General features: G+C 38.4%; 1 protein-coding gene across 1 annotated transcript in view; it reads left to right on the forward strand.

Moving 5' to 3' along the window:
- The window catches only part of FAM83B (family with sequence similarity 83 member B), a 64,181-nt gene that overhangs the window by 38,607 nt on the left and 11,591 nt on the right, over positions 1 to 13,983 (forward strand). The window contains exon 2 of the mRNA XM_073335118.1: positions 3,986 to 4,150. Coding sequence (XP_073191219.1) covers positions 3,986 to 4,150 — 165 coding nt within the window. The remainder of the gene's footprint in view (positions 1 to 3,985; positions 4,151 to 13,983) is intronic.

The following is a 13,983-nucleotide window of genomic DNA, read 5'->3' on the forward strand; positions in this document are numbered from 1 at the left end:
CACCGATGGATTGAAGTTTCCTCAGGAAGTCAGTGGTGTCTCGAAGGTAGCTGGGAGTGCTGGTAGCGTAGGGCCTGAGGAGGGAGTCTACATAGCCAGACAATCCTGCTGTCAGGGTGCCAATGCCTGAGATGATGGGGCGCCCAGGATTTCCAGGTTTATGGATCTTGGGTAGTAGATAGAATATCCCAGGTCGGGGTTCCAGGGGTGTGTCTGTGCGGATTTGATCTTGTGCTTTTTCAGGAAGTTTCTTGAGCAAATGCTGTAGTTGCTTTTGGTAACTCTCAGTGGGATCATAGGGTAATGGCTTGTAGAAACTCGTGTTGGAGAGCTGCCGAGCAGCCTCTTGTTCATATTCCGACCTATTCATGATGACAACAGCACCTCCTTTGTCAGCCTTTTTGATTATGATGTCAGAGTTGTTTCTGAGGCTGTGGATGGCATTGCGTTCTTAAATGGACACAAATCAGATGTCAAGAATTATAACATTCATAAACCAGTCGGAGAACACTTCAATCTCTCTGGTCACGCAATCACAGACATGAAGGTCGCTATCTTAAAACAAAAAAACTTCAAATCCAGACTCCAGCGAGAAACTGCTGAATTGGAATTCATTTGCAAATTGGATACTATTAATTTAGGCTTAAATAGAGACTGGGAGTGGCTAAGTCATTATGCAAGGTAGCCTGTTTCCTCTTGTTTTTTCCTACCCCCCCCCCCCCCCAGATGTTCTGGTTTAACTTGGATTTAAACCTGGAGAATGGTCAGTTTAGATGAGCTATTACCAGCAGGAGAGTGAGTTTGTGTGTGTATGGGGGTGGGGGGGATGTGAGAAAACCTTGATCTATGCAGGAAATAGCCCGACTTGATTATGTAAAGAGTTGTCACTTTGGATGGGCTAGCACCAGCAGGAGAGTGAATTTGTGTGGGGGGGTGGAGGGTGAGAAAACCTGGATTTGTGCTGGAAATGGCCCACCTGTTGATCACTTTAGATAAGCTATTACCAGCAGGACAGTGGGGTGGGAGGAGGTATTGTTTCATGATTTCTGTGTGTATATAAAGTCTGCTGCAGTTTCCACGGTAAACATCTGATGAAGTGAGCTGTAGCTCACGAAAGCTCATGCTCAAATAAATTGGTTAGTCTCTAAGGTGCCACAAGTACTCCTTTTCTTTTTAAATTTATCTACATTTTTAAAGTAACGTGACATTTTACTCGTACTGTGAGTCTAATTCTGCTCTGCTTCTTTCACTGATGTAAGTGTAGATTATAAAACCTGACAGTACCTTCGGTAAAGTCAATGAAAACTATTTATTTAAATGGGAAAAATTTTGAGCCTATTGACTTCAGTGGAGTTACATATTTGTAATCGATGTAACTGAGAGCCAATTTGGCCTTACCTATTGAAAACCCATGCACCACTTAGAAAATATAGAAGACAGTAGCAAATGTGCGGGAGTGGGTACATTTGTATATCTAATCTATGACAAATACAGACTAAAATTTGAATACTAGGAGAGAAAATAAACCTAAATTATAGGAGTAGTCATTTTCAGCTATTACTATCTAATCCTAAATCAGTGGGAGCAATTCAATTTTCTGTTTTCTCTGTGAGCACTTTTGCTTACGCAGCCTACTACCTTCCTCCTCTGACAGTGAAGAATGCTTAGTTGTTTTCAGTTCAAGGTCACTTTTTATTGCTGAGTGATAATTTTGAAAAGGTGTGTAAAGATTTCTGCTGGAGTTAAGATTCTGGCAATGTTTGGCTGGAAAGTACCATTTAAATCAGTCAGTATTGATTGTAAAATTTGAACACTGTACATTTTACAAAATGAACATAGCCATTTGTTTCAGAAGACACTTCTGTTTTTCAAGGATTATAAAGTGTTTCAAAAAGAACAAAGACAGTTTATAGGTAAACACTTCAGCATACTTTTAAGTACTACTCAGATTATGGGGAATTCCTTTACAACAGGATAGGTATCAATTAACCCAAAATAACATTGTTCCGTACAGCATTTGTGCAATGGACAATTTTGTGACTTGCTGTATATGTTTTGACAGGTTTCAGAGTAACAGCCGTATTAGTCTGTATTCGCAAAAAGAAAAGGAGTACTTGTGGCACCTTAGAGACTAACCAATTTATTTGAGCATAAGCTTTTGTGAGCTACAGCTCACTTCTTCGGATGCATACTGTGGAAAGTGTAGAAGATCTTTTTGAGGAGGTATATTTTCATGCTTTGTGTGTATAAAAAGATCTTCTACACTTTCCATGGTATGCATCCGATGAAGTGAGCTGTAGCTCACGAAAGCTTATGCTCAAATAAATTGGTTAGTCTCTAAGGTGCCACAAGTACTCCTTTTCTTTTTGTATATGTTTTGAATTTGTATCACTTCTTCCTCTGCGCTCTCCCTTAGTAGATCTCATTGTTTTGTGACTTCCTGCTGCTACTATTAGCATAGACATTATTTCTGCAGATGAGCTTTTAAAAACAATTTAAAACACAACTCTAAATTCAGTACTTTGAAACTGATGCAGAATATAAATAAAGCTGCTAATGCTATCAGTAGCGCTTTAAACAAATTAACATACTAATTAACTGTGTAATCCTCAGTGTTTTTGCCAAGTCTTGATCTCTAATTAATTACAAAACTGCACCTCCAGTGCGGAGGGGGGTACATGAGTGCAAAGAACCAGAAATTCAAGGAATATTAATAAATTTGAAGCCAGACAAGACCATTATGTAATGATCTCAAAATGTAATTGTAAACAGGGAATCATCATTGAGCAGGTGTGTTTCTAGTGGGGTGCCTCAGGGATTGGTTCCTGACCCTATTCTATGTAGCATTTTTATTAATGACCTGGAAGAAAACACAAAATCATCACTGATAAAGTTTTCAGATTACACAAAAACTGGGGGAGTGGTAAATCATGAAGAGTCCAGCTCACTGACACAGAGAAATCTGGATCACTTGGTAAGATGGGTGCAAGAAAACAATATGTCTTTTAATGTATGTAAATGTATACATCTAGGAACAAAGAAAGTAGGCCATACTTACAGGATGGATGGGGGACTCCGTCCAGGGAAGCAGTGATTCTGAAAAAGATTTCAGGATTGTGGTGGATAATCAGCTGAACATCAGCTCCCAGTGGGAAGCTGTGGCCAAAAAGGCTAATATGATCCTTGGATGGATAAACAGGGTAATCTCATAGGAGTAGAGAGGTCATGTGACCTCTGTATTTGGAACTTGTGCTACCATTGCTGGAGTACTGTGTCCAGTTCTGGTGTTCACAATTCAAGAAGGATGTTGATAAACAGGAGAGGGTTCAGAGAAGAGCCATGAGAATGATTAAAGAATTAGAAACATGAATTATAGTGTTAGATTCAAGGAACACAATCTGTTTATCTTAACAAAGAGACTTGATCACAGTCTATAAGTACCTATATGGAGAACATGGCTGTGGGGGGGTAAATCTTTCCCCCAGGGAGGCTAGCCCCCTGCCCTGCCTCTTCTGGTGAAGGCCCCGCCTTTTCTGGCCAAGGCCATACCCCCACTCACTACTCTGAGGGAGAGGGCTGAGAGCTCGGTCAGGGCCATCGAGGGGCGGGGATGCTCAGAGCTTGGCCCTGGCTGCAGTCTAGCTCTCAGCTCTGGTCAGGACCGCAGAGGAGATCTCGGCCCTGGCCAGAGCTCCAAACATGGGGCCCCTCCCCTGTTTTGCCCATGGCCCCGCCCATTGCCCCACCACATTCTTCCCCCTTCCCCGCTGCCCGACCCCAGATCTGCCCCCCGCTCCACCTCTTCCCCCCAAAATTGTACCATGTTAACTATCCTGGATGGAAAAAAAAGGGCTTTTTGGCATGTAGAGAGTACGAATTCATTAGATGCATTATTCAAAATGTTATATATTTTGAGGTCATGAAGGAATACTATTTATACACTGATTAATTTATTATAGTAGTTTCTCTTCTTTTTTTAAAACAGGTCATTGCCATAATTATGGATATGTTTACAGATGTGGATATCTTCAGAGAAATTGTAGAGGCATCTACCAGAGGGATTGCTGTGTATATTCTGCTTGATGAGTTCAACTTCAGTCACTTTCTTAAAATGACAGAAAAACAGGGCTTTCAAGTTCAGAGATTCAGGGTAAGGCTTCATGTTTTACAATAAAATACATATTTACTACAATACCTAGCTCTTATGTAGTGCTCTTCAAGGATATTATTTTTGTAGGAAGTAAATATCTAATATTGATTTATTTTATGTAATATAATATGTAATTTATGAAAAAATAATTGCTATCAATAGGCTCAAAGCACAACTTTACACTATTTTTGTTACCTTCAAATTTTTTTTTGTTCTTTTCAGGACTTTGCAAAATAAATACATGCAGTACATTCTATAAAACTACATATTTTTTCTGAGTACTACTATTATTTTAAGAATATTATATTCTGGAAGGACTTAATCAATTTGTTTTTATGTTTGTAAATCAGCCTGCAAAATGTAAGCATAAAGAAAATATAAATTGTTTAGGAAAACAAAATATGGGCTTTCTTTTTTTAAAAAAAAACCCATGATTTCCTTTCAAGAGTTTCTATGTTAAAATTATATCAAAAGGCACAGGATTCCGTTTTTTCATCATTTTCCTATGAACAGCTTTACCATATATATGTCCTTGTATCATTAGATAAACTTCTATTTATAAAATATGTGCCTTTCTCTGCCAAGAAAAATCATATGTAAAGGGATAGAATCTAAATACTCCAGAAATCATACTGTATGTTCTTAGTGTGCCATTGGGAGCACAGTCCAATACAGTGTACTTCTATTGATCTTACACAAATATGTGGGATGTTCTTCTAGGTCTGTTGTGCCAAGGAAAACACTAAAAAATATTGAAGCTGCTCAATGATAGCTCTCTAAATTTCCTGTGAGATACTATAAGCAGCTTCCTTCATTGAACTTTAGCACTTATTCATTTGCAGTTCTTTGTAAATATACTAAGTGTGTAGTTTTTATGTTCTCGACTGTTACGAGACTATTTACAGTGTTATCATATCATCAAGGAGTTAATGCAGACATTTTAAGAGTCCTGGAGGAACTGTGATATCACAGCAGTCATGTTGGATTCATTTCTTCTGAAGAGTCAGCAGTTGTAGTTACTTCTAAAACTTTGTTTTCTATAGGAAGTATTCAAAATTGCTTTTGCAATAGATACCCAAAGTTACATAACTGAATTTAAGACTGTGTTTGAAAATTAATTCATAAAACTAACTTAATTAAAGATATTTAGCAATGTAATGCTTAGTTTTTGAAAAAAGTCTTCTGCAACATCTGTAGTGTGCTAGTTAACATATATATATATATATATATATAAATATAAAAACCCCAAAACCTTCCATAATGGCATTCATATGAAAGGAGCTTGTGACCACTGTCTTTAAGCCACTTCCTCTGATGGAAAAAATGGCTGCAAGCTCTCTCAAAGCTATGTATAAAGAGACATTTGTAATAGAAAATGAAGCTTTAAAAGTGGCTACAGGTACCAGTGTGATGAGACAGAAGTTTACTTTTGTTCCCGGCTCGGTATCTTATGGAAGAATAACCACCAGTTTGGGTTGGGGCTGCCCCATTTCTTAGCAGTTTGTCCTGAATCTGGTATTCTCAGCTGTGACCCACTGAGGCATGGTGACAGCTTGCTATGTATGTTCATTTGTCTGCCCATAGAAAGAAGGGCTGTAAATTCAGGAGGGTAAATGTCATCCAGTAATAAGCACTTGCATAACATTTTTCATTTTCAAAGATCTTTATAAACATTAATTAATCCTCATGATTCCTCAAGTGTTTACAATATAACCTAGTTAATCTGCACTTTGATAAACTTGTCATTGAAAGTTCCAGTCCAGCGAAGTAAACAAAAAGTGAAGTTCTGCTTTTGCTGTGATAGGACCAATGCATATGACATCACACTCCCAGTGGAACAAGATTCCTATACTGTCATATTGCCTTGGACCTGAACTTCTGAAGACTCTAAGAAAAAGGGCTACTATAATTACTGTTCTCCCAGATGCTCATTGTGGCGCTGCTACTGCCCGGGGGAGGGGCCAAGCTCCTTGGAACTCTGATCACTGCTTTCTGCACCCAGAGTTCTAACTTTTACACTAGAGAACTAGCTCATTGCTTGTAAAGTCTGGAGAGAAACTGGCAGCAGCTTTGCACGGAGTGAGGAAACCTTTAGAAAGATTTTCTCCAATGCTTTGTTGTCACCCACTTCAAGAACAGCTCTGAGAACAACTGTTTTCATCTCCTCTGCATTCCTCAAGGAACTGAGCCCAACAGCAGGGCTTTATTCTAAACTCATCTTTGATAAGTTTTCAAGGTTCTTTTTGGCCAAACTTTCAAACCTGGGTGCTCAGAATTAGACAAATAAGGCTAACATTTTCTATCTTGGTGACAGAAATCAATAAGAGCTGTGAGTGCTCGGGACATCTGAAAATCAGACCACTACTGACAAAGGCATGGATTTAGTGCCTAAGTATAGGCACCAAAGATTTTTTGTAAGTTATTTAGACACTGAGGGCTTGTCTTCTCTATCCCCCTAAATCAGCGTTGCTGCCATCAATGCAGTTGTGCCGATTTAGTGAGTCTGGTGAAGACACATGATGTTAACGGCAGAGCACTCTCCTGTCAACATAATTACTCCACCTCAATGAGATGTGGAAGCTATTTTGGCGGGAGAGCGTCTCCCACTGACAGCACGGCATAGACACCACTTTAAGTCGATGCAACTTACGTCACTCAGGGGGATGTTTTTTTCACACCCTTGAGTGACTTAACTTATATTAACTTAAGTGGTAGCATAGACCAGGCCTGATAAATGTTTGTCTTCATTACAGTTGATATAGGTGAGCTTTCACCTCTGAAGGATAGTACAGATTTTGAAGAGAAAAAAAGCCTCCAAGATCCGAACTTTGGACTAATATTTAGACTTTTCCATACCACAGGAGCATTTGGTGCTAGCTGTACAAACAGGTGGACTTTATTTTTTAAACCAAACATTTTCTTCCCTTTTAAACTATTTTCACAAATCTCTCCCAGGTGAAAAGTACCGCCAAATTCATACTTTTCAGTACAGGAATTCTATGACTTTCTAGAAGAGGCATCAATTTCTCTCTTAAACAGGCACTATCAATTTCCAAATAAAATTTCACCATACATAATTGTTGGTGTCATTTCACCATAAGGGATGTCAAATTATACCCTAGATTCATACTGTAAGATTCATCTCTTTTGGTTATTTTCTTATGGTCTAATCCTCTTATTTAGGGTCACATTTTCTTGAAATAAGGCCATTGCACAAAATGTACATTGGTGTTTTGGGATAATCTTGTATTTAGTACTCACTGTTCACTGTGACCTAGAGCATAAATGTCCACTTTAACCAGTAGATCATTAACTGGAACCTGTTCCCCGCCACTAATGAAAACAGATGTAGTTAGGGCATTCTTACATCATTAATTTATAAGTGAAATGTGGTGTCGTAGATGAAGTAGGAAGAATGAATACACTAACTCTTCCCATAACAAGCAGAATTGAACTAAGGTATGGTCCATTGCCAGAGGTGCCTTTGCCATCTCACGTTTTTTTGTTTTTCTTCTTCTTCTGTTTTAATTTTTTATTGTCTGCAGTGTTGCTGTAGCCATGTTGGTCCCCTGACATTAGACAGACAAGGTGGGTAAGGTAATATCTTTAATTGGATCAACTTCTGTTAGTGAAAGAGACAAGCTTTCAAACTACAAAGAGCTTGAAATAATAAATTCTATGGCTACGAAAAAAATGATAAGGAATTGGTAGCACCCTTGAAGGGGTTGGTCGGTCTGTAGAGAAGTCACCTCCATATCTCTGCTTCTCTTCTGTCCAAGGTTCTTAAGGCTGGGCCACTATCAACTCTTTGTGTTTAGGTATACAGGATGTCCCGCAGCTCCACCTCCTCCTGGTCATTGGATGAGAAAGAGGAGAGGATAGAGTCGTATGGATATTCTCTCTTCCTTCAACCTACAGACCCAGCAGCAGCCATTGTTATTCTCACATGGCTTGGCTCAACTCTCCAGGAGCATGGTAGAGTCTGTGTCCATCTTCCTAAAAACAGGCATTGTATAAAAAAGGGAGTGGGGCAGTAGAGGTAGCCTTTGTCCCACTCTAAGCCTCTTCTAACTCTTCTTTACTCCACTGAAATAAACAAAATTAAACTGGTATAAAACTGGAGTAATGGAGTGGTAAAACAGGCCCTATATTTTGAGTTATGACATTTACCATTCACTTGCCTATTTATGGAGAACAAATAGTTATTCTTAACTGCATTTAATAGCCATGCAGAAATCCGCATTCAGCTATATTCTGACTTCATGTCAGTACTTGTTCATCTGCTTTTTTTTTACACACATAACCAGGAATAGTGATAGACTGTGTTGTAGAAAGGATTATTGTGGTATATATGGAAGAATGTACAAGTCAGAAATTTAAATTAACATTTTTTCTGCATTTTTTTTTCAAATGGGGAATGATTTAAAAATTTTAGGAGGGTGAGTTTATTTGAAGCTATTTGAAAATATCATCATTAGTTGATTGGCAGCCGAAAGAAAGTCAAACACAATTTACAGAGTAACAGCCGTGTTAGTCTGTATTCACAAAAAGAAAAGGAGTACTTGTGGCACCTTAGAGACTAACCAATTTATTTGAGCATAAGCTTTCGTGAGCTAAAGCTTATGCTCAAATAAATTGGTTAGTCTCTAAGGTGCCACAAGTACTCCTTTTCTTTTTGCAAATACAATTTAAACATTGTACCCTTCTATTCCTCAAAATCTCTCTCTCTCTCTCTCTTTCTCTCTCCACTTTAGACTTCGTAAGTTTATCTTAACCCTCTCTTCTCTATCTTTCCCTCTATCTCCTGCATTGTTTTTTCTCTTCCTCCCCACGCAACTTATTTCAATAATTTCCCCACCCATCTGTGTAGGGAGGGAGAGAGGAGGAAAGAGTCATCAAAAATCCTCTGAGTTTTTTTTTTTCAGATGATGAGGGCCGTCTATCTAATGAAAACTGTAGAGGCAAAATATTTTCAAAACTTATTAGAAGCAAGTGTTAGCCCTTTTTGTTTCTGGATGATTGACTGGTGCTCAAGATGAATTAGCAGATTTGAACCAGGGTACCTAAGAAAACAGCACTTAAGTACCACTATGCTGTGTCTCCGGAATTTGCCCCCTTTTTTAATTTGAGTACTTAATTCTGATTTTTAAAAAATGAACAAACATAAGAGCTTGAACATGTTTTATAATACCTGAGATGTGATCCAACTTGTTCAGCTGATGTCAGATCATCATGTTTTGTGAGATAATAGGTGGGGTATGTGACAGACTTTGTAGTTTGCAAACACTTATATTTACTTCTCATGTGAGACACGAGAAACAGACTTGCTGCTGCATGATGAGAAAACAAATTTGGCAGGAAGCATTTATCTCTTGATACGCCCTTTACATATTCACTGAAATGGAAGAATGAGGAAATAATGATATTTTTGTAATACAGTATGATAAAGAATTATCTTTATTTCCTTTGGGCAAATTCTGCCCTCAGATTCACATATCTAAGATGCACCTAAGCTCACAATGAGAGTTGCATGTGTGAACTTGAGAGCTGAATTAGATCCATTATATCTTGCCAATGCTGTATTTCAACAGAAGCTTTCAGGTGCTTCCATAATATAGGACTACCGTTGCCATCAGATAGGCATGTACAGCTCTCATTCATGACAGGTTTCAGAGTAACAGCCGTGTTAGTCTGTATTCGCAAAAAGAAAAGGAGTACTTGTGGCACCTTAGAGACTAACCAGTTTATTTGAGCATCCGATGAAGTAAGCTTATGCTCAAATAAATTGGTTAGTCTCTTAGCTCTCATTAACCTCACTGGGGATTACATCTGTTCAAAGAACTGAGAATTAAGAATCTGATCTATTATCCAGTGACAATGCATGCATCTGATGAAGTGAACTGCAGCTCACGAAAGCTAATGCTCAAATAAATTTGTCAGTCTCTAAGGTGCCAAAAGTCCTCCTTTTCTGTTTGCGAATACAGACTAACACGGCTGCTACTCTGAAACATGAAGTTATTAGTTGGATCAGGCCCTAACAGCAGAACAGAAACTAATTCAAAAACCATTGCACGATCACATATCTTGATAACACGGACGATTCATCATAATACATAATGAAAAATTAAACATTTTACTTATGTAAAACGTTTGAAACCTGGATTTTTTTCTTTCTAAAAATATATTTAGGTAAAATATTAGACATCCATTTTATTCTTTCTGGACACTCTTGGCAGCAAATACAGGATGAGTAATTGGACACTGATGAAAACAGCCCCCACAAACATAATCTGCTGAAATGCTTTGGAAAAAAATATTTCCATTATATTTTTCTATCACATTTTCAAATAGCTTCAAATAAACTCACCCTCCTAAAATTTTTAAATCATTCCCCATTTGAAAAAAAAATGCAGAAAAAATGTTAATTTAAATTTCTGACTTGTACATTCTTCCATATATACCACAATAATCCTTTCTACAACACAGTCTATCACTATTCCTGGTTATGTGTGTAAAAAAAAAGCAGATGAACAAGTACTGACATGAAGTCAGAATATAGCTGAATGCGGATTTCTGCATGGCTATTAAATGCAGTTAAGAATAACTATTTGTTCTCCATAAATAGGCAAGTGAATGGTAAATGTCATAACTCAAAATATAGGGCCTGTTTTACCACTCCATTACTCCAGTTTTATACCAGTTTAATTTTGTTTATTTCAGTGGAGTAAAGAAGAGTTAGAAGAGGCTTAGAGTGGGACAAAGGCTACCTCTACTGCCCCACTCCCTTTTTTATACAATGCCTGTTTTTAGGAAGATGGACACAGACTCTACCATGCTCCTGGAGAGTTGAGCCAAGCCATGTGAGAATAACAATGGCTGCTGCTGGGTCTGTAGGTTGAAGGAAGAGAGAATATCCATACGACTCTATCCTCTCCTCTTTCTCATCCAATGACCAGGAGGAGGTGGAGCTGCGGGACATCCTGTATACCTAAACACAAAGAGTTGATAGTGGCCCAGCCTTAAGAACCTTGGACAGAAGAGAAGCAGAGATATGGAGGTGACTTCTCTACAGACCGACCAACCCCTTCAAGGGTGCTACCAATTCCTTATCATTTTTTTCGTAGCCATAGAATTTATTATTTCAAGCTCTTTGTAGTTTGAAAGCTTGTCTCTTTCACTAACAGAAGTTGATCCAATTAAAGATATTACCTTACCCACCTTGTCTGTCTAATGTCAGGGGACCAACATGGCTACAGCAACACTGCAGACAATAAAAAATTAAAACAGAAGAAGAAGAAAAACAAAAAAACGTGAGATGGCAAAGGCACCTCTGGCAATGGACCATACCTTAGTTCAATTCTGCTTGTTATGGGAAGAGTTAGTGTATTCATTCTTCCTACTTCATCTACGACACCACATTTCACTTATAAATTAATGATGTAAGAATGCCCTAACTACATCTGTTTTCATTAGTGGCGGGGAACAGGTTCCAGTTAATGATCTACTGGTTAAAGTGGACATTTATGCTCTAGGTCACAGTGAACAGTGAGTACTAAATACAAGATTATCCCAAAACACCAATGTACATTTTGTGCAATGGCCTTATTTCAAGAAAATGTGACCCTAAATAAGAGGATTAGACCATAAGAAAATAACCAAAAGAGATGAATCTTACAGTATGAATCTAGGGTATAATTTGACATCCCTTATGGTGAAATGACACCAACAATTATGTATGGTGAAATTTTATTTGGAAATTGATAGTGCCTGTTTAAGAGAGAAATTGATGCCTCTTCTAGAAAGTCATAGAATTCCTGTACTGAAAAGTATGAATTTGGCGGTACTTTTCACCTGGGAGAGATTTGTGAAAATAGTTTAAAAGGGAAGAAAATGTTTGGTTTAAAAAATAAAGTCCACCTGTTTGTACAGCTAGCACCAAATGCTCCTGTGGTATGGAAAAGTCTAAATATTAGTCCAAAGTTCGGATCTTGGAGGCTTTTTTTCTCTTCAAAATCTGTACTATCCTTCAGAGGTGAAAGCTCACCTATATCAACTGTAATGAAGACAAACATTTATCAGGCCTGGTCTATGCTACCACTTAAGTTAATATAAGTTAAGTCACTCAAGGGTGTGAAAAAAACATCCCCCTGAGTGACGTAAGTTGCATCGACTTAAAGTGGTGTCTATGCCGTGCTGTCAGTGGGAGACGCTCTCCCGCCAAAATAGCTTCCACATCTCATTGAGGTGGAGTAATTATGTTGACAGGAGAGTGCTCTGCCGTTAACATCATGTGTCTTCACCAGACTCACTAAATCGGCACAACTGCATTGATGGCAGCAACGCTGATTTAGGGGGATAGAGAAGACAAGCCCTCAGTGTCTAAATAACTTACAAAAAATCTTTGGTGCCTATACTTAGGCACTAAATCCATGCCTTTGTCAGTAGTGGTCTGATTTTCAGATGTCCCGAGCACTCACAGCTCTTATTGATTTCTGTCACCAAGATAGAAAATGTTAGCCTTATTTGTCTAATTCTGAGCACCCAGGTTTGAAAGTTTGGCCAAAAAGAACCTTGAAAACTTATCAAAGATGAGTTTAGAATAAAGCCCTGCTGTTGGGCTCAGTTCCTTGAGGAATGCAGAGGAGATGAAAACAGTTGTTCTCAGAGCTGTTCTTGAAGTGGGTGACAACAAAGCATTGGAGAAAATCTTTCTAAAGGTTTCCTCACTCCGTGCAAAGCTGCTGCCAGTTTCTCTCCAGACTTTACAAGCAATGAGCTAGTTCTCTAGTGTAAAAGTTAGAACTCTGGGTGCAGAAAGCAGTGATCAGAGTTCCAAGGAGCTTGGCCCCTCCCCCGGGCAGTAGCAGCGCCACAATGAGCATCTGGGAGAACAGTAATTATAGTAGCCCTTTTTCTTAGAGTCTTCAGAAGTTCAGGTCCAAGGCAATATGACAGTATAGGAATCTTGTTCCACTGGGAGTGTGATGTCATATGCATTGGTCCTATCACAGCAAAAGCAGAACTTCACTTTTTGTTTACTTCGCTGGACTGGAACTTTCAATGACAAGTTTATCAAAGTGCAGATTAACTAGGTTATATTGTAAACACTTGAGGAATCATGAGGATTAATTAATGTTTATAAAGATCTTTGAAAATGAAAAATGTTATGCAAGTGCTTATTACTGGATGACATTTACCCTCCTGAATTTACAGCCCTTCTTTCTATGGGCAGACAAATGAACATACATAGCAAGCTGTCACCATGCCTCAGTGGGTCACAGCTGAGAATACCAGATTCAGGACAAACTGCTAAGAAATGGGGCAGCCCCAACCCAAACTGGTGGTTATTCTTCCATAAGATACTGAGCCGGGAACAAAAGTAAACTTCTGTCTCATCACACTGGTTAACAAGAAGTCATAAATGAAGTATCTTTAGGTATCCCAGCCCTTGTTTCACCACCCAGGCACTAGACTTAATGATGAGTGGTTATTTAAAACCAATGTCATCAAACAAAGGGTTCTTCTAAAATACCAAGAGATCAGCCACATGGCCAGGTCAATATATAACTCAGATCTTATCCAATAATCAAGCTGTTGCCAATCCTTTAGTATTTAGGTTTATTTATATGAGAAAAGAAAGAGGTGAGAGTTATAATGGTCAAGGAAAACAAATACATGCACTCATAGTAAAGTTCTTATTTCAGATTTGTAGCTGTGATGGAATAAACTGCTGGCTTTTTAAGTCTCTGGTAACTTCTAAAAGATTGGAAGGTCCTCAGTCCATTGGTTGTAATGTTCCTGTTAGTGTAAGTCCATAGTCCAGAGATCAGAGC

This window comes from Lepidochelys kempii, chromosome 3, assembly GCF_965140265.1.
Source record: "Lepidochelys kempii isolate rLepKem1 chromosome 3, rLepKem1.hap2, whole genome shotgun sequence".
Lineage (NCBI taxonomy): Eukaryota > Metazoa > Chordata > Testudines > Cheloniidae > Lepidochelys > Lepidochelys kempii.